Raw genomic sequence first — 21029 nt, forward strand, 5'->3', positions numbered from 1 at the left:
CATCAATATCCTCAGCCAGTGTCACATTTCTGCTCATCCCAACATTGCCATTTGGCCAGGGGCTGCCTCTGTTCATGTGCGTTCACCATGGTTCTCTTCATGTAGTACTCTACTCACAAGGAATTTTCACTTACATTATTGCCAGTGATCCTGAAATAATCATCATCAAGTACATGTAATTATCAATTTCTAGATGAGAAACTGAGCATTGGAGAAGCTCATAATCACAGAACCAGTAAGTGATGGAGCTGAGCCTAGAACTTATCATCATGCTTCTTGTAAGAGTATTCTCCAAAAGTGCTTCCTAGAATAGAGATGGGGATGGGTGAAATATGTACTTGAAAAAGCTACTCATTCTGCATTGCAGTTTTCTGACTTTCAGGGGGTCAGGAGGTTAGGAAAGGTTATGGTAGTTTCCTTCTGACATATTCTGTCTACTCACCCTCATCACTCTCGTGTGTTTTTCTTTTACAGTGATGATCTAACCACAACAGGGACTGACCACTGCACTTTCAACACCTGCCAGAAAGCTGTTGGGAAGGATGATTTTACTAAGATTCCCAACGGAGTGAATGGTGTTGAAGACCGGATGTCAGTAATATGGCAAAAAGGCGTGGTGAGTTTTGCAGGATCCAGCCTGTTTTGCCTAATTCTTCAGCCAGGATCTAGCCCATTTTAGGACCAGAGAACCACAAACCTTCATAGAGAAAATTTTTGATTGTTTTTACTAGAGTGGAGACTGGGAGTGCAACACCACCACCACCATCACCCATCCTCCAGGATAATTTCAGCAAAGAAATAATTTTCTTCTCTGCATAGTTTAGTTTAGAGGATGTATTGCACCATTTTGCAGACAGTAGGGGATGAATTTAAATTGGCTACCAAAAGGATTATTCTTGAAGTCTTTGAAATGTTATAGTCCTTCTACCTGATTTCTCGTGTTCTTGAATCCCAGTTCCTCATGGGTCACTGATATGAATACATGGAATGATTGAAAATACATGAAGGATTTTTATTATGTTCATACCTCCTTTTGATGAAATCTTTGTAGATATCCCTTTTATCATATTTTAAAAACTGCTGTATGAGGTCACATAAATAATCCAAAGTCTAGAAAAAGACTTTCCATGATTTAAAAATTTCTGCATGAGAATGGAGAAGAATAAATGAGTAAATATTCATATGTTAACCTGTCTAGCCAGTTGGCATGTGTAGTTGTAAAGATCAGCAGCTGGAGACTTGCCTGGTTAGACCTGAGGTCCCCATTGACATGACGTTCTCACCCATCTCTCAGAAACCCTCCCTTAGGTGGCATGTTAATCATATCTCACACCTCAGAATCCCCCACACATTTCTAACTCTAATTATTTACCAGGTCTTGTCAATTTTATTTCCAAAATTCCTCCTTATTTCTGTCTTCATGTCTACCACTCTAGTTTGAGGCCCATCTCTTGTTTGGACCGTTGCAGTAGTCTCATAGCTGGTACCTGTGCCTCCAGTCTCTCACTTGCTACAGTCTATTCTATACTCCAGTACCAGAGTCACCTTTCAAAAATGAAGGTCTGTTCATACTGCTTTCCTCCCTAAAACCTTTCAGTTTTCTCCATTACTTATAGGATGATATTTGAACAATTAATTTACATTTAAAGATCTTCAAAATATCTATAGTCCTGTCTTCTGCTAATCATCCTCTTCACCCCCTTTTCCTCTACCGTAACTCTAAGTATCCCAGATGACTTCTCTTCTCTTTCTCTTTGCTTAGATATCTTTTTTTTTTTTTTTGGTGAGGAAGAATCTCTCTGAGCTAAGATCTGTTGCCAGTCTTCCTCTTTTTTCGCTTGAGGAAGATTAGCCCTGAGCTAACCTCTGTGCCAGTCTTCCTCTATTTTGTATGTGGGTTGCCGCCACAGCGTGGCTTGACGAGTGGTATAGGTCCAAGCTTGAGATCCGAACCCACGAGCCTGGGCCACCGAAGCGGAGCATGCCGGAGTTAAGCACTATGCCATGGGGCCAGCCCCCTAGATTTTCTTGATAACAGTGCAGCCTTTCTCTTTGAATTTGTGTTATTATAATGAGTATCTTCATTACAGCAGATCTTCATAATATATAAAGTGCATAAATGGCTTTAAAGTAATCAAATATTTCTTAATAACATAAAGGAAATTATGTTATTTTCTGAAACTTTAAGATGGTTTACTTATGGGAATATTACTTTCAGGATAGGTTCTTAATCATTTTTTGAGACAGGGATCATTTGATAATTAAATAAACCTTAAGGATGTTCTTGTCATATAAATGTACATAGGGATAAACTCTCAGCATTTTTTAAAAAATCATTTTAGGAGGATCACATCCCTTCAAAGTTTGTCCATATCAAAATCTCTTGCAATAGACTATCCATGATTGTTGGTTCATGTAAATTTCAATAGCGCAAAATTGAACCTCTTGAGTTGATTTTCCTCTTTCTAAAAGCGTTGTTACCTGATTTAAGGTCTATCTTATTTTAACTCTATAAAATTCCATCTAATGTCTCCATGATCATCTCATATATCTTAGGTCTGCAATAAATAAACCAGATCATAAATGTAGTAGATGGTGGTAGTAAACTTTAAACAGGAATTGAAAATACTATTGCCAACATTTAGCTGTTGTCTGTGTGATTCTGGGAAGGATGGGAAAAATTAGCGGGGGTGTTTTTTAAGCTGATAGGTTTTTGAAAAGTTATCTTCAGACCTCCATATGGTACCCCATCATCCCCATCATTATCATTATGATTGTTTAAGACTTACCAGCATCCACAGCTGTGTTCCACTTCACAATATAAAAAATTAAGTGCAGTTCTATTTGGCTTTAAGAGATACAAGTCTTATACGTTTATTGATAGGAGATTTTTAGTATTTGATCATTAGAACAAATACATTCTCTTCCTTGACTTGTTTTACAGCATAGTGGTAAAATGGATGAAAACCGATTTGTGGCAGTCACCAGCACAAATGCAGCTAAAATCTTTAATCTCTATCCAAGAAAAGGAAAAATAGCTGTGGGATCAGATGCTGACATTGTGATTTGGGACCCAAAAGCCACAAGGTGAGTCTAAGTTCTTGTATTCCTTGGCTTCCCCGTGGAGAAAAAGCACTAACTTGCAAAGAAAGTCTTCATTGGCCTTAATCAGCCATTTCTTATTAGGTGACTTATTTAGCCATGCTCAGGTATTTCGAGCCTATGCACAAGATTAATGTTTTGATGTGCGAATATTCCTTTGTTTTCCTTGGCATAAAGGATGCAAAAGTTGTGTTGCTTGCCATTCCCTGGAAATGGATATGTGTATAAAACCAATACGGAGTTACCACTTCAGTGCTTGGCTGACGCCTGAGTTCACATGAAGGAAAGGTACAGAGCAATGAAGAAAATAAAAGGTTTGGTTTGAAAAGGGCTGAATTGAAAACTCAAAATAATTACAGCCTTTTTAAACCTTTCAGATAGAAAAATTTCAGCACAAAGGATGTCACTTTTAGTTAGCCAAATTTTCCAGCTGAGTTCATCTTGAGCGTATCATTCCCAGTAGACTTCAGGTTTTGTTTCCAATTTCCATAAATTTATGTTAATATTGCAGGTTTGGCAAATTCCACCAACTCAGAAAGCATTCAAAAGAGGCTGAAGCTCTGTTAATTTCTCCTTATAGGATGTTAGCAGAGACAACATCTGCATCCTGATTTGTGTTTTTCTATAAACAGTGCAGTTGTAATAGAGAAAGTCCTGCACACTTTGACACTGTGTGTGTTTGTGTGCATGCACGCATACATGTGTAAACAGGGATGCAATAAGACCTTCTACCTTCATTGAATAGGCATTTATTCAAAGTCTCTTAGGTTTTTCATTGTAGTAAGCAAAAGTTTATAGTTTCTTGGGGGTGATATTGTCACAAAGACCCAGTTTCAACTGAGGCGCTCCTGGGCTACCCTATGGGGAAAAGAAGACCATTCAAGAAGCACATGGCTACCATTGCCATGTGCTTAAAAACAAGCCCCAGATATTCCCTTAGAAATACCTGTCTTTTTGAGCTTGACACCCTCCTCTGGGCACTCACTGTCCCAACTCAGTGACCAGTTCACATAGTTGGCCATCCACGGTCATTGCAAGTAGCTTTTAGTGAACATGTATCACCTCGTCTTTGGTTTACGATCCATGCGATGCAGTACAGGGTGGTAGGAACATCCTATTTACATAAATGTCCCAAGATACCAACAAGACACAACTCAGGGTCTTTGTTATTATGTTAACAAGAAACTATTGCCCATTTAAGGGCTAAATATCTGGTTGTCAAATAGTCTAGACCCCCTTCCCTGCGTAAGAAAAGAAGACAGGTCAAACTAAATGTGAGCAGCTTCTCTACTAGGCTAGAAAAATTGCCCTTGGGAAGACAATGGGAAAAAATTGCTTGGATTTGGATTGGTCCGTGGATGAATTGAGCATGCTCTGTTGACAGAGCTCCTGATGTTTTAAATATCCCTCTACCTGGGCTGTTGTATGCTCAGCAGGGCCCTGCCCAGAGTCATCTCCATTGCAATTCAAGCAGTCTAGGCTGTCCTAAGGTTTAGGTCTTTTGAAATAACTTGTGGCTTAAGGAGATTATGATACTTAATCAGAATACCCAGAAAATTTAAAAAGGGAGAAAACTATCATGCAGAAGAAATATTTGTGAAAAATAGTGTTTTTGAAGCATAACACCTGGGAGAGTCATAATAATGATAATAATTAGTAATAATTTGCATTTGTACAGCTCTTAGTGGTTTTTTAAAATGCTTTGGTGTTTAAAATGTGACTTACATGGTGAGACAAACATGATCACCTTACGGCGATGAGAAAACTATAGCACAACAGCCTGTGTGACGGGTTTGATAGAAGAACCCTGATCCATGTCTTTGACTTCGCAAGCTCAAATGCTTTTCATGAGATTCAGTAGCATGCTGTCTCCTCACATCAAAGCAGAGCACTTTATATTCTACTTGATTGTCCACTTTCCACTTTTTCTTCCCATCAAGTGGGCCAGTAACTAAAAGCTTTTTTGGATTTGATTCTATTCTCTGTTTTTCTTTTTTCAAAGGTGAGGGAGAAATGAAAATACTCTACTGAGTGATGTGACTCTCTAGTCTAACTCCTCATAATGTGGAGAGCCTCGGGAGGCCATTCCTGTGGTTCTTCTTTGTAACCCTGCACCCAAGCATCAACAGCAGCACCCAACCTTTCGCATCTCCTCAGCTGTTTTAATTTCTAAGGACGACATCATCTCAGGGGTAAAGCGTTGTCTTCCTTAGACAACTGGACAAAGAGAAATGACCCGAACCTAAGGTTGTGAATAATTCACTTACTCTATTTACCACATATATTGTTGCTTGGAGGCTATTTATAGGCTGTGATTATGTCTCTTTGAGTCATGTGCTTAGGCTGTATAAATTTAGACCACTTTCTCACAAGTATTAGCTGCTGATTTCTATAACGTTGTTTTGTCCTTCCTTTCCTGTTCAGTTGTTTCAGAATAGCACATAATGATCCAGATGTTTACTTTTTCTTTTTTTTTAAGATCTATATATTACCTGCTTAATATCCTTCATTTCTAGTCTAAGAATAACTAACTTAAGGTCAAACTAAAAAGTTCCTGTGCTTCTAAGTTTCTTTCTATTTCTTTCTCTCATCAGCTCCTTAAAATTTCTTATATAATACCTGTCCTTCACTTTATAACAGTAATGATAAAAGAAAATTAAATATTTACATTTTCATATATATGTCTTTTGTGGTAAAGATACAAATTGGCATTTAATTATTAGCACTAAGTCTGCTTTATCTACATCTGTTTATTGTACACACCTAGACGCTAAGCATAATGAAAATCCAGACAGCTCAAGAGCCTGAAGTATGGGTTCTGGTCCCAGCTCCATTGATGCCAAGCTCAGGGACCCAGGCAGGTCATACAAGGTCTCTGAATATCTCTCTCTCATCCAACCTCATATGTAAAATAAGGTTATTAATAATTGTTATGCCTACCTCATTAGGTTTTTCTTAGAATCCAATGAGATAATGTAGGTGAAAATGCTTTGTAAACTAAGAAAGTGTTACACAAAGACAAGATACGTATTATTATGGTTATTTTCTATTTTTTTTTTTTTTTTTGTGAGGAAGATCAGCCCTGAGCTAACATCCATGCTAATCCTCCTCTTTTTGCTGAGGAAGACCGGCTCTGAGGTAACATCTATTGCCAATCCTCCTCCTTCTTTTTTCTTCCCAAAGCCCCAGTAGATAGTTGTATGTCATAGTTGCACATCCTTCTAGTTGCTGTATGTGGGATGCGGCCTCAGCATGGCCGGAGAAGCAGTGAGTCAGTGCGCGCCCGGGATCCGAACCCGGGCCGCCAGTAGCAGAGCGCGCACACTTAACCGCTAAGCCACGGGGCTGGCCCGGTTATTTTCTATTTATCTAGTTTGGCTGGTGTCATTCTTTGCAGTACATTTCATTTTTAGGTGTTCTCAGCTGTTTACCTGTGGTGACCAGGGAGGCAGATGAACCATAGGGTTCCATTTCTCTGACCCTCAGATTCTTTAAAAACACTAGAGACCTTTTCATTTTTCTTTTCTTTTTTTACTGTCCTTTTGAAAAATGGAGAAATCTTATCTTTACTTGGCAAGATTTATTGAGATGATCTAGCTCCCTTTGGATTTCTTTGACTTATTCTGCACCTTGCTTTTCCAACCCTTTAATTTAAGAATTTCTCTAAGCCACTGTAGGAATTTCTTTCTATCATTATTCATCTTTTTCAATGTGAAAATTGCAGAATGTGGGAAACAGGAGAGGAGGGGCAGTTGAAGAGGAGACTTCATAGAATAATGAATCCGAAAGAATATCTGAACAAGGAGAAAGTGCGTTTATCATGGTTCATACTAAAAGAGAGAGAATTTTGCAGAAACTGTATGCTGGTTCCTTATCTAGGTCGGTCACAGCACCACCTTTGTCTATTCTTGGTTGTTATGAGAAAGTTGCTCATCCGGGCTGGCTGTTCCTGATCAAAATTTATGCTAATGACCTCAACTAGACCTTTCTGATGTGCGATAATATTTTTAGCCTTCTCTAAGTGTCCGTACGTCATCCATAGCTTCCCACTGTCTTTAGGCACTCCCCACCACCATCACAGCCGGCCTCTTCTCGCCCTGCAGACTGAGTTCTATTCACTGCTGGACAATACCCTGCCACAGTCTTTATTCACTGTCTTTCTCCCTCGTTAACATTCTTCAAGTCTAATTCCATTTTTTATTTTTATTTCAGAAAAGTTTTAGATTCATAGAAAACTTGCAAAGATAGTACAGAGTTCCCATATGCCCCATACTCAGTTTCCATTATTACCCTCTGACATTACTGTGGTACATTTGTTACAATGAATGAACCAATATTGATATGTTATTACTAACTAGAGTCCATACTTTATTCAGATTTTCTTATATTTTACCTAGTGTTCTTTTTCTGTTCCAGGATCCCATCCAGTATCTCATCCAGGATACCACCTTACACTTAGTTGTCATGTTTCCTAAGGCGACTCTGGTCTATGAGCGTTTCTCTTACTTTCTTTGTTTCTGATGACCTTGACAGTTTTGAGGGTTATTGGTCAGGCATTTTGTAGAACGTCCCTCTATTATGATTTTTTTGGTGTTTTTCTCGTTATCAGCCTAGGATTATGGGTTTGGGGAGGAAGGTCATAGAGGTAAAGTACCATTTTCATCCCATCCTTTCAAGAGCACATGCTATCCACATGACTGTTGATGTGACCTGGATCGGCTGGCTGAGGTAGAGTTTGTCGGGTTTCTCCACTGTACAGTTACTCATTTCCTCCCCTTTCCATATTGTACATGTTAGAAGGAAGTCACTGTGTACAGCCCACACTTAAGGAGTGGGGAATTATGCTCTAGATTTATGTTTTAATTGATTCCATATCCCCAGGACATGGCCCAGTTCAGCACAGAGTAGAAACACATTAAATGTTGAACAAGTGAGTGAAGAGGATACAGCCTTCCACACTACATGGAAGACTCATGTGATCAAGAAATGGCATAAACTATATTATATACTTGAAAGTTGCTAAGAGAGTAAATCTTAAATGTTCTCACCACAGAAAAGAAATAGCAATTATGTGACTTGATGGAGGCGTTAGCTAACGCTACGGTGGTAATCATTTTTCAATATGTAAGTGTATCAAACCAACATGTTGTGCTCCCTAAACTTGCACAATGTTATATGTCAATTATTTCTCAATAAAGCTGGGGAAAAGGAAAGAAACAGCATAAAGGAAAACTGGAAAGATTTTACTCAGCAACAATTATGATGAGAGGAAAATTAAGAATAGCATTTCTTCATCTCATGCTTTTAACTTATTGAAGTTATCAATAAATAATTGTTGAAAGGATGAATGAATAAAGATGAATGTAAGTTGAAAGGTTTTCCAAGGAGAGCAGGAAGAACAGCTTTACTGGTCTGATTTTCTTTGTGCCCCCTTCATTCTTGAGGTTGGGGAGCAATCAGCTTATTACACAGCTCTTATAAAGAAGAAAATGAAGCCTTCTTATGCTCCTTCATTCACGCATTCACTCAGCTCGGGGGCAACGCTGTGAGCCAGGCGTGAGGGTCAAGTTTGTACAAGATCCAGGTCTTGCCTTTAGGAAGCTGACAGTCTAGGGAGAGCAGAGGAGATATAAAGGAGATGAGATAAAGAATATGTTAGGAATATCACGTGAAAGCCAGAAGCAACATGCCATTGACGTTCAAAGAAGAAAGGTCATTCTTGTATTAGCACGGTCCTCGGCATAGGCCCACATTAGAGAGGAGAGTAAATGAGCCGTGTGGCCCTGACTAAACATGGAGGCGAGGTAAATGGAGGCAGGGATGGGAGGATCTGGGAGGAAACAGTTAAGGCCTGGGATTACATGAGAGAAAGAACAGGTTCAGACGTGGAAGGGAGCGGGAAGGTGAGGAGGTCATGGGCTGCCTCTTGCCAGTTTTAATGTTGTTTATTACAGACAGAAACAATTTTAAACAGAGCTCATCTAGTTGGGAAGCATTGTTTAATCAAATGAATAAATGGATATATCAATAGGGATTTTTTCTTGCAAAATATTCCCTTTTATTTTACCTACCTGATTTTAATATTAGCTGAGGGCTGGTGATGTGAAGGCTTTCTGTCTGACCACACCATTAAAGGTTGGCCAAAAGTTTCCTTGGAAATTTCCTGAAAGTTTTTAGCAAAAATATTGCTCAGCTGATGACTTAGTATCTCAAATGAGAGCAACATGCATTTCTCCCCAGACCCTGCAGGGGGCTCCCACAGCCCACACTGAGCTAAGGGCCCCAATGAGGCCATTGGAGCTGCTGGTTATGCAAGAACAAGCCAGCCTCTGGAGAATGGATGCATTTGCTAATGATTTTCGGCTTCATGGTACATAGATGTTTTCTTTTTTTTTTTTTTTTCCAGTTGTTCTCGTTACTTATTAATGGCATGTAGAAGTAAGTATGCTTGTAACACCGTCTGTAACCTTAAAAATAGACTGCATTAAAGTACTGAGGGAGACTAGGGGGAAGAAGAGCACTGCAGCCATGCTGTTTTTCTTTTAAACCTGTAAAAGGCTGGATGATTCCAGGGTGAGGAGTCTGACATGTGGTGATGGATGGTGAGAGAGAATTGGGCGTGGGAGTCTGTCGAGAAGGTTTGGACATCCCGATGAAAGATTACCTAAGACGTTACCAGCCTGTAAAAAGTTCCTGCAAAAATCAGCTGCAGTAGCTCCTCTGCGTCGTTGCACAATAACAACAAACTGCATTTGGTGCTTATGGAGCATCCACCTTTTTCAGAAGTAAAGAGTCTGCTGGATTCAGCTTGACGGCTCATTGAGCCAATGTCTATTGCTTGTGACAGAGGTATGCGTCCTAACGCTTCACTACTTGGGTCAAAGCTTCAAATTTAAGGACACATTCCCTATCTAAATGGTTGGCCCATGTCTGTGGAAGATCTAAGAGTCAGGGGGAAGAAATCCAGAGTATGATTTTCATGCGGTATCAGGACAAAATCTTGTGGTATCACATGGTCAAGACAAAGACCGGCCAAATCATCCAACTTGTTAAAAATCTTATTAGAGAGGATGGCGTGTAAGTTGCTTGCAAGCCCATAGCAGCAGCAGTAACTCATGTTCTGGCAATTTAAGACTGTCCTATGAGCTTCAATTCTTTGGTATTCATTAAATAGCACTTAGTTACTATGGCAACTATCCTTTTCCAGTATTTATGAGCTACAGGGTATCTCCCAGAATCTCAAACACGCAAACACATGGCTACTACATTGTGTGCACTGGAACATTTAATGAAGACTGCTAGCCAGACTGTATTCTGCAGAGCAGGCAGATTTTTCTCACAGTTATTTTCGTTTATGATTTTTTAACTCAATTATGGCAGGCTTTGACCTTGAATACACCATTCTGGAAGGCATTGTGCCGTCTTTCCTGCTTAATTTCCTTCCCTTTCTCATTGAAGATAGAGATAAATGAATTTAACTTTGTATTCAGTGAAGAGTAATGACTTGCAGCTTATGAAAGTGCCCCTCTGGATTGTAGACGAGCCTTGTGTGTGAAAGAAAGCAGTGGAAGAATGATTATTTCATCCTTGGGTAGTGGGGACTGTGGGGTGTGGGGAAAAAGAAGAAATAAAAGTAAAGGTGCCCTTTGGCAAAGAGTGATAATTATGGCTTGTTATTATAGCTGTATTATCAGTGGCTATTTCACAGGAGCTACTGGGCATTTTCCCTTGCAGTTGCACACTGTGTAACATTTGACTAATTTGTACACTATAATCTTCCTCCTTCTCAAAAGAAGCATATGCACGCACACGTACTTGCACACACTCACACACATGCACAGAAGCACAGCAGCCGCGTTTCTGCTTATAAAAGTTGGTCAGCCTGAAGACTCTGCTTTTAATGCCTGGGTCTAAGAGTCTTTATAATTAACTCCTGCCCGAGTCCCCAAAGCCACACTATTGCAGTGTACACTGTGGGAGGAGGGGATGGGAGACCTAGGCCTTGTACCAGATGCCTGGGTGGAACCATGACCTTTCACTGTGCTGTCTTGTGTATGTTCATGGAGGCAACGTGGCGTCAGGGTCTTGTGGTGTCAGGACAACATTTAAGGTTGTCCATGTTGTATTTTTGCACAGCTTCAGGGGCACCTTTTGCATAGGAGTTACCATAGATTTATATAGTAATCAGGACAATGTTCTGGCAGATGATAGCAGAGTATCTTGAGAAATAAGTCTTTTGCTAATCCACACAAAATCCAACCTGCCATCTGGGCTGCTGGGGGCAGGAGCAGAACCACAGTGTAAAGAGAAAGGCTTTGGGTTAAATTCCTGCTCTGCCACTTACTAGGTAGGTGTGACCTTGGGAATATTACTTAATTGTTCTGAATTTCAATTTCTTTATTTGTAAAACAGGGATAATGATGGTATTTATTTCATAGCATTGCTGTGAGTGTTTAAGATAGTGTTCGTGAAATGCTTGGTGCATAATTAATGTTCACCAGTGCTTGACATGCAGTAGGTGCTCAGTTAGTAGTAGAAGGTGGTCAGCGGCAGTAGGTGGTCAATTTATCAAGTAAGTGGGAGCTATGATTAGCAATAGTTGTGATTCAGATGTCCTCGCAGTAATGACTTAATTCAGACAGGACCAATGTCACTAGAATTTTATATCATAAAAAAGCTGCATCTCCCGTGTTTCTTGTACACCTCTAATTTTCACCAAGAATGACTAAAACTGAGAAGCTTGGATGGATTCTTTTTGCCTAAGATAACTTGATTAAATCAGAACTCTTAAATGCCACCAGAACTGACTCCTTTGCAAAATTATTTGCAGTTCAGTTGCAACTGAACCTTGCAAGTGAACTAGAAATGATTTCCAGGGACGTGACTACTAATAGCTGCATTTTTTTTTTCAAATTATAAAAGAAAAACAGCTTAGGAATAGATCACAGTAACCCATCCTATCGTTGATCATTTGCCATTGCCAGAGTCAGCACAGTTTATTTTCAGCATTAGGATTTGGGCAAAAAATAAGCACGAAGGGGAGGTGGTTGGTGAAAGGCATAGGATTTTCTAACCAAGCACCTGCTAGATTTTTTTCTTGCTACCTCACATGTATTACATATTTTCCTGTCTTTGGCATTGCCTGTCTTATTTACAGCTGTAGCCCTAGGTTCCAACACAGAGCCAGGTACACATGGGAGCTCAATAATTACTTGTTGAGTGGGTAAAACAGATACCAATAGTCTTGGGCCAGTGAACAAATGTGTGATTTAAAAATTTCGATTGGGCTTTATCTCCTCCTGGAACTGCTTCAAGATCCAGGGTTTACATTTTTCCCTTTGAATTAAAAAAAAAAAAAATCTTGGTACTTCTACCTTCTTTGTCCCCAAAGCAATGCTTGAGAAAGACACATTCCGGAGTCAGTGGCTGGTAGCATTGCCAGACCTGGCCATGAATGTGGCTTAAGCCAGGTTGGATCTTTTTGTGGATCAATAGCTCTGGTTTTGGCCTCAGACTCACTCTTAATTCTGGCCAGTTATTAAAAACACAGGCCCTTGGTTATGGAGGAAACAGCAGATGGAGTGAAAATGGATCAAATGACGTTTAATATCGGTACCTGAAAAGAATCCCGGGTCTTTATATTCTTCCAGCACAGCAAAGAGCCATGGCCTCCTATGAAGGCCTTGGGGAAAGGCGTCAGTGCAAGTGCACCTTTCCCTCAGAAGAGGCTCCCAGCGGAAGTCTGTTTGGAGGCAGTGAGTAATTTAGGGAAGGGCAATCTTTTTTAATAGCCTGAACAAAACAAAAAACTGAATGTAAGCTGACTTACATTTTTTTTTAAAGAGCAGAAGGCTCTCAAAGTATGATCCCTGGGCCAGCAACAGCAGCAGCATCTAGGAATTTATTAGAAATGCAAATTCTCAGGCACCACCCCAGATCTGCTGCCTCAGAAAGTCTGTGGGTGGAGCTCAGTGATCTGTGTTTTAACAAGCCCTTCCAGGGGACTCTGACGCACACTCCAGTTTGAGAACCACTGGTTTAGAGTTACAGAGTTAGATAAGACTTTGGAACTCATAAAGTCCAGAGTTCTCTGTAGCCTTGCTTGATTACTACTAGTTTTAGGGAGCTTACTACCTAACCAAACAGTTCCGTCCTTTCTGGATGGCTGTAATTGCTAGGGTGTTCTTCCTTTTGTTGCATTAAAATTTACCTCCTTCCCACTTCTAACATGTTTGCCCTCTGGAGCTTTGCAGAAAATATCCACACTCTCATATGACAGTCCTTTCTTGAAGAAAGTCATTGGCCCCCACCAGGCCGTCCCATCACCAGAGAAGCATTCTCAGATCCCTCAAGGGTGCCTTCGGTCCATGATTAGCAGAATCCCCGTGTCCTGACCATTCTTCTGCTCACCCTTCTCTTGACACACTTGTCTATATCCTAAGAAGGTGTGAGTCCAAGAACTGGACATGATTCTGCCTGTAACACCACCAAAGCAAGAACATGGGAGGCCAATTAGTTTCATAACTAAATGTAGAACTTTGCATTTCCTTTATTACATTTTCTAGGATGCACCTTATGAAATTGCTGTTTGTAGGTTAAAAACAGTGAAATGTGAGTGATTGCATGAGGTTCTAATATCTTATCACATTAGTTCAGTCAATAATTTGAAAACTTGTATTAGGTCTTCATCTCTGATGTTTATGTTAAGATGACTAGGAGTATACTAAATGGTTGCTTTTCTACATCACACTTTTAAATCCACTTGAGTAGACAGTAATTTACAATGTCCATAATTTTTAAAAGATGCAATATTTAATATAAACAAAACGTACAAGGAATAATGCAGTTAACACTTGTGCATTAACCTTCCCAAGCCCATCTCCTTTCCTCACCACAACAGCTATCGTGGATCCTGGGTTTGATGTTTATTACCCCATGCATTTCATTCTATTTGTACTATATATATGAATGCATTCCCAAGCCATCTATATCTGTATCTATCTAATCCATCTATCTATCCACACACATACACACACATATAAAATTTTGTGTATTTTTTGCTTGATATGAATTGGATTGTACTATACGGATTATTGTGCAACTTTCTCAATATTATGTTTGTGGGACTTATCCATGTTGAAATGTGTAGGTTTTTTCACTCATTTTCACTGCTATATAGTATTCTATTTTATGAATATAGTATAATTTATTATATACTCTTTGCTAGTAGACATTTATATTGTTTTAATCTTTCAGTATTTCATACACTGTGTACATCCTTGTATACATGTGGGAGAGTTTCTCTGGAACATCCATCTAGTCCCTGATTTGTTTTATACCAAATGCTGTCAAATTTTTCCCCTGTGGAAACATATAAAAATGCTTGATTTTTGTAATTAATGCAGAACTTTACGTTTGTCTCTATTACATTTTAACTTGTCCCATATTCTTTTATTCAGTCATTAAAAAATCATATATTGGGCCCGTGCCATGTGCCAGAGACCGCAGTAGGTGGTTGAAGACAAAAGTGAGTAAGGCTAACCCACTCTTTACCCAGGGTGGCAGGGGCAGGGCTAGTGGAAAGGTGTGGCTCTTGCTTTTCGCTCCAGTCATTGTGTTTTGGATTGTGAGCCTGACATTTCAGGTGTTAGCTCTCACTGCCAGAGCGAGATGGGATGTGGAGCTTGGATGTGGGTGGGAAGGCAGTGGAGTTAGACAACTGAGGCTCAGGACCCCTTCCCGTCCCTGGAGTGTCTCTGCAAATATTCACCTTTAGACCTGGGTCTGTACCTATTTTGTTGTTCTACCTGCATACCCGATCTTTGACTTATAGAATGTTGGCACCCACCCAAGACACATGCGCACAGACATAAAACTGTTCCCCTATTAATCAGGGCCTCTGGTTACAGCCACACAGATTTTGCACAAGCACACATGTTGGCGCTTGATTTCCCAACTCTCATCACATATAAGCTGAGATTGAAGAATTTGCATCTATAGGTTCATGTGGAGCCAGGAGTTGGGGTGCTGAGCAGCTGCCCGTGAAGCCAAGGTCAGAGCTTCCCCGCTGCGCTGCAGGGCAGCAGATCACACGCTCTGTCCTTGTGACAAGTGTGCACTTGGCCGGGGTGTGGCATGGGTCCCTGCAAATCGGCCCGCGCTCCTGGATGTCACTTCCCAGCACATCCTGCCGGCAGTGGGATTCTCTGGACACCAGAGGGCAGTTGACGTCTTCGTTGAAAAGATGTTGTGTGCCTGCGGAACTCCTAGTCAGCGCCCTCCCGGAAGAGTGGCCTGTGCAAACCAGAGAGAGCTTGAGGGGGAGAGTCAGGGTACATGAGGTTTATTTTGCAGCTGCACTTGGAGTCGCATTAAACCTATTGCCTAATTTCCTTTGTCTAACATGATTTCTCTTTGGCCGGGAGGCAAATGGATCAATATTGTTTTCTTTGCTGAGATTATGTTGCCTGAAGGAAATTTTCCATCGTTCACTGTGCCTGCCTTCAGTCCTGTCATCGGGGCTGCGTGCTGTCTGGGCAACCAGGGGCCTCCCCAAATATGCACGTGAGGCTGCCATCTGCACGGAGCCCACCGAGAGCGCCCTTCTGGAGGGGGTCAAACAGGCTGCCCTCTCAGGGCAGAGCTTGGCATTTGTGCTGGGACTTTTTGCACGTTTTTCGGCCCATACTCTAATACAGACAACTTCGGTTTATTTTTTTTCTTTCCCATGAAGCCCTTTTCTCTGCGTCTTTTTCTGTATTTGGAATGCCCTCTGCCTCTCCAAAATTTCTTAAAGGTGGTTTCTTTACATTTCTGTTATAATATTTTCTTGCTGTCTTCCCCTCTTCCCGACCCCTACTGTGATTCTGCCCTTTTCTCATCCCCAGGGGAGGGAAATGTTCATACTTTGCTCTCGGTTCTGTTCTCCTCCCAGACATTTAAGGAAAGCTAAGATTCTGGAGGCAGAATAATGAGAAGGCAATTTGCCCACAAGAAAAGAAATTGGAGCATTTATCTGTGCAGAAGGGTATCTGAATTCTTCACATTTATGTCCCCCACATAGCTGAGTGCTGTGGGGGACATGAATATGTGGTGTAATACCTGCCATCAAAGAGGCTGCATTCGGGGCCGGCCCCATGGCTTAGCAGTTAAGTGTGCACACTCTACTACTGGCGGCCCAGGTTCGGATCCCAGGCGTGCACCGACGCACCGCTTGTCCGGCCATGCTGAGGCAGCGTCCCACATACAGCAACTAGAAGGATGTGCAACTATGACATACAACTATCTACTGGGGCTTTGGGGAGAAAAAGGGGAAAAAAAAATGGAGGAGGATTGGCAATAGATGTTAGCTCAGGGCCAGTCTTCCTCAGCAAAAAGAGGAGGATTGGCATGGATGTTAGCTCAGGGCTGATCTTCCTCACAAAAAAAAAAAAAAAAAGAGCCTGCATTGGACGGTTGGACAGACAAGACATAAACCTGGGAAAGGGTAAATAACTCTTGGAAGAAGAAAATAATAACAGTTCCGCATATCAGTACAAGAGATGGGGAGGGTCTCGTGTGCTTGACTCCTTGACAAATGAGTGATCCAAATAATTGTCCTGAGCTGAAGTCATCAAGACTTCACAGAGACTGGGGTGGGCTTGGGAAAGGGCTGTGAAGTAACTGGATCCTTGAGGGTGGCTCTGGATAAGTAGAGAGGGGGCAGTAAAGCCATTCAGATGGAGAAGTCAGGTAAATCAGGGAAAATGAGAAAGATACATCCAAGGGGCGATCAAGAGACTGGAAAGCCTGGAGCAGAGGGATCAGGATGGCAGGCAGTTGGAGACAAGATTAGTCCTGGCCAGACTGCCAAGACTTTGAATGTTAGTTTAAGCATAGAAGATTTTCTGTAAGGCGGCATGAGCTATTGAATGTCTTTGCGTGAGGGTTTGAATTGATCTAAATTTGGGGTTCCCAATCTTTACATGGCACAAGCAGAAAATGATGTTATTTGGAGAGTGCATGGCAGTAAAGAGAAGGAGATTTGGAGCCTGGGAGGAGAATGTAGCATAACCAACTTGTCCTGGTTTGCCCAGAATTTTCCTGGGTTAAGCAGCAGAAGTCCTGTGTCCAGACAAATCCTTCAATCTAAGCCTACACCAGGACTGCTTGTCGCCTGGGAGGATGCTTTTGGTCAAAGGTGACTAGTCAAGGGGCTCTACCCACACCTGGTCACCCTGGGATCTGAGAGTTTTGATCTTGCATCTGGGATCCTCAGTTGGGAAACTCTGATTAAATGGTATGTTAGAGTGATGAGGGTGCAGGATGGATTGGAGTCAGGGAGAATGGTCAGGAGGCTATTGGTGGAGTCTGGCTTGAGGGGATAAGAACTCAGGCAAGATGATGGAATAGAAAATGAAAAAAAGGAATTGATTCCAGAGCCTTTTTTTTTCTTCTGGGAAGAAAAATCCTCCTTGACAACTTGGGGAAAGATTGGAAATTGAGTGAGGCAGAGGAGTCAGAAGTGATTTCACAACAATGGCAGCTTTGTTCATTGATGACCCAAGCATTTATTGAGTGCCAACTGGGTGCAATACATTGTACTCAGAGTTGAGTGAGAAATGTCTTCCCCTAACTTAGGATCTAATTGGACAGATAAAAACATACTCCAAATAATTGTAATATAAGGTAAAAGATCAGGATGTGTGGCCCAGTGGTTAAGGGGCATGGGATTTAGAGCAGGACTGGGTCACTGGATTCAAGCCCCAACTAGCTGCCTATACTAACTATCTTGGGAAGTTACTCACCTGTCCGAAGCTCAGTTTCCTCTCGGTAAAATGTAGATATGCTAATAATAGTACCAACCGCTGAGGGTCCTTGGAAGGAGATAATACCTTCAATATGGTGCACGGCACATAGTAAAACTTTAAGCAAATTAATATCATTGTTATCATTATCACGCACAAAATGGTAAGACACTAGAGATTTATGAACTAGCAGGGAGGTATCAACGTAAATGACTTTTATAATGTGGGATCCTAGAGAAAAAGCTTAGATAAATCAACAATAGTTCCAGAATTCCAGTTTGTTTTGTGAATCATAGTTTCACGTCTGTTTATACATATCCTCTTCTGCACATGTATTTGTAATTGGTGCATCAATGGCGCACAATTGTAACTGCAATTTCAGTAGAATGCTCCTTGGACATTGCATCTCACAGGGATGTTAAAACACTTTTGGACGTGTGACAGTGCGTAACTATGGTTCCAGGGAAGGCTGTCTATATCATTTCTTTGTGTTAGGTCCTTCATTCAGATTACATAGTAATGGGTAACTTTTACAGTTTTTAAAATTTTTTGCTGAATCCAAATTTCGGATTATTTCCATTGGGTGGATACTAAACGTGGAATTATGAATGAAAGAGTATGCACATTCAAGGGCTCTCTGAGTATGTGGTTACCACCTCATGGTTCCCTACCAGCTCTGGGCACAATCTTTTTATTTTTCCTTGACTTTCCATACTTTTGCAGGTAAAAATTGTTACCTTTCAGCTATAAATTGCATATATTTGAGCACTAAGGAAGTTGAATAGTTTTTCCTGTGTATTAGTCATTGGGGTTTTTTTTCTTATAAAGAAATATCTGTTCACGCCCTTTGGGCATTTTTCTTTTGGTAACATAATATTATTTGTCTTTTTTAAAAAAAAAATCGTCTGTCTGGGCCGGCCCGGTGGCGCAAGCAGTTAAGTGCACGCGCTCCACTTCAGCGGCCCAGGGTTCACAGGTTCGGATCCCGGGCGCGCACCGAGGCACCGCTTGTTAAGCCGTGCTGTGGCAGCGTCCTATATAAAGTAGAGGAAGATGGGCATAGATCTTAGCTCAGGGCCAATCTTCCTCAAGAAAAAAGGGGAGGATTGGCATCAGATGTTAGCTCAGGGCTAGTCCTCCTCACACACACAAAAAATCATCTGTCATATTTCTTGCAAATTCCCCAAGGTTCTTTGGAGGAATAAATACTATAGTTGCATGACAGTGTTTTGCATAAATTGTAGAGCACTATATGCATGCTAGTATTATTGAAAATTTGACTTTGTTCATACGTTAGAATCACGTTATAACAAAGAGGTCCTTGAACATTCAGAAGTAGGTGTGACTGGAGTGTGAGCTTCTCTCAGGAGGGGAGTTTTGTCTGTTTTACTCACTGCTCATCCCCAGTGCCTAAAACAGAGCGTGGCCTGGATCAGGTGATCAATAAATAAACACTAAATGCATGAGTGTAGGATCAACCCATAGACAGACAGGGATGCTCTACGGTGTTCCACCAAGATGACTGCTTCATTTCATTTTCTTTTTTGCCTCAAGCCAGAAATGAATAGAGTTGTCTATAGCTGGTAGGCCAGAGCTGTGCAATAATGGTCTTAAAATTCTGAACTGAGGAAACTCATTTCTTAGAACCTAACTTTCTTTACGGTAACATTGTCAACCTAATTAGTAATTCTACCTCATTTATTTAAGCAATAAACCAGAGACAAGAAGAGTTTAATGATGCAAGCATGACTCTCAGCAACATGATAAAAGACCCAAGTTGTTTTGTTTCTAATATACCAGCATTTCTAATTCCTAAATATATGGCAAACCTCCTACTCTTCCTATGCCTCATTTGTTGTTTTCTAGCACCTATGAGAATAAATTGTACACAAGGGCTAAAAGAAAATGTGACGATATGCTTTAAAATTGATTCATTCTTTGGTTGTCTATTTTTGGGGAAAGGTTTTGCATAGAAATTTATGCTGATGAGTAGAATCTCCTGTATAGACCTAAATTCAGCTACTCACAGGTGCCTGGTACCATCTTCTTTTCTAGAAGTTTTCTGTTCTGTTTTTATCCCTAATTATTCTACCTTGTGTTATGGTTTCCTTTTAAGGTGCTTAGTATTTCTGGAAGAAGATGGGGTAAAATTTCATATAATGTGCGTTTTACTCCAGACTTACATTCTGGATGGATCACTTGCAGTGGGAGGCAATATTTATAGTGGGCAAGCACTTAGTATTTGAGTCACATGGACTCCTTTATGATCTTAGGTGAGTTACTCAGCTTCCTCGAGCCTCAATTTCTTCGTTTATAAAATAGATATTTTAAAAAACCCTGCTTCCGTAGGGTTGTAAGGAGGATTAAATAAAATAATTATGAAAAGATTCTAGCATAGGTTTTGACATAGAAGCATGGAGTAAATGGAAGCTGCCACTGAATATTATTATTTACCATCTCCACGTTCATCATAGATGACTTGGCCGTGGCTTTCAGTCACTGAGGTGCTATTAGTAAATGTAAGAAAAGAAAGTGAGAACGTCAAAGGTGCAGGCTTGTGGATGACAAAAGACAAGGAAAGAGAGACCCCTGCAAGAAACTATCCCAGAACTAACCCATACAGGATACATCAGTCAAGGTTCAAACAAAGAAGTAGAGCCTCTTGGATACCGAGATAGAGATAGAGATAGAGATAGAGGTAGAGGTAGAGGTAGAGGTAGAGGTAGAGGTAGAGGTAGAGGTAGAGGTAGAGGTAGAGGTAGAGATAGAGATAGAGATAGAGATAGAGATGATAGAGATAGAGATAGAGATAGAGATGATAGAGATAGAGATAGAGATAGAGATGATAGAGATAGAGATGATAGAGATGATAGAGATAGAGATATAGAGATGATAGAGATAGAGATAGAGATAGAGATAGAGATAGAGATAGAGATGATAGAGATAGAGATAGAGATAGAGATGATAGAGATAGAGATAGATAGAGATAGAGATAGAGATAGAGATGATAGAGATAGAGATAGAGATATAGAGATGATAGAGATAGATAGAGATAGAGATAGAGATAGAGATAGGTATATATACACATATACACATACACATACACATGTGTGCAATATACATATATGTACACGTATACCT

At 40.6% G+C, this 21029-nt stretch overlaps 1 protein-coding gene across 2 annotated transcripts in view; it reads left to right on the forward strand.

The window, feature by feature from the left end:
- Positions 1–21029, forward strand: part of DPYS (dihydropyrimidinase) — a 78425-nt gene that overhangs the window by 34659 nt on the left and 22737 nt on the right. For both annotated transcript variants that reach the window (XM_087447554.1, XM_014788108.2), the window contains exons 6-7: positions 475–616; positions 2945–3087. In XM_087447554.1, coding sequence (XP_087303680.1) covers positions 475–616; positions 2945–3087 — 285 coding nt within the window. The remainder of the gene's footprint in view (positions 1–474; positions 617–2944; positions 3088–21029) is intronic.

This window comes from Ceratotherium simum, chromosome 23 (genome assembly GCF_057802395.1).
Source record: "Ceratotherium simum simum isolate JZ-2026a chromosome 23, ASM5780239v1, whole genome shotgun sequence".
NCBI classification, from domain to species: Eukaryota; Metazoa; Chordata; class Mammalia; order Perissodactyla; family Rhinocerotidae; genus Ceratotherium; species Ceratotherium simum.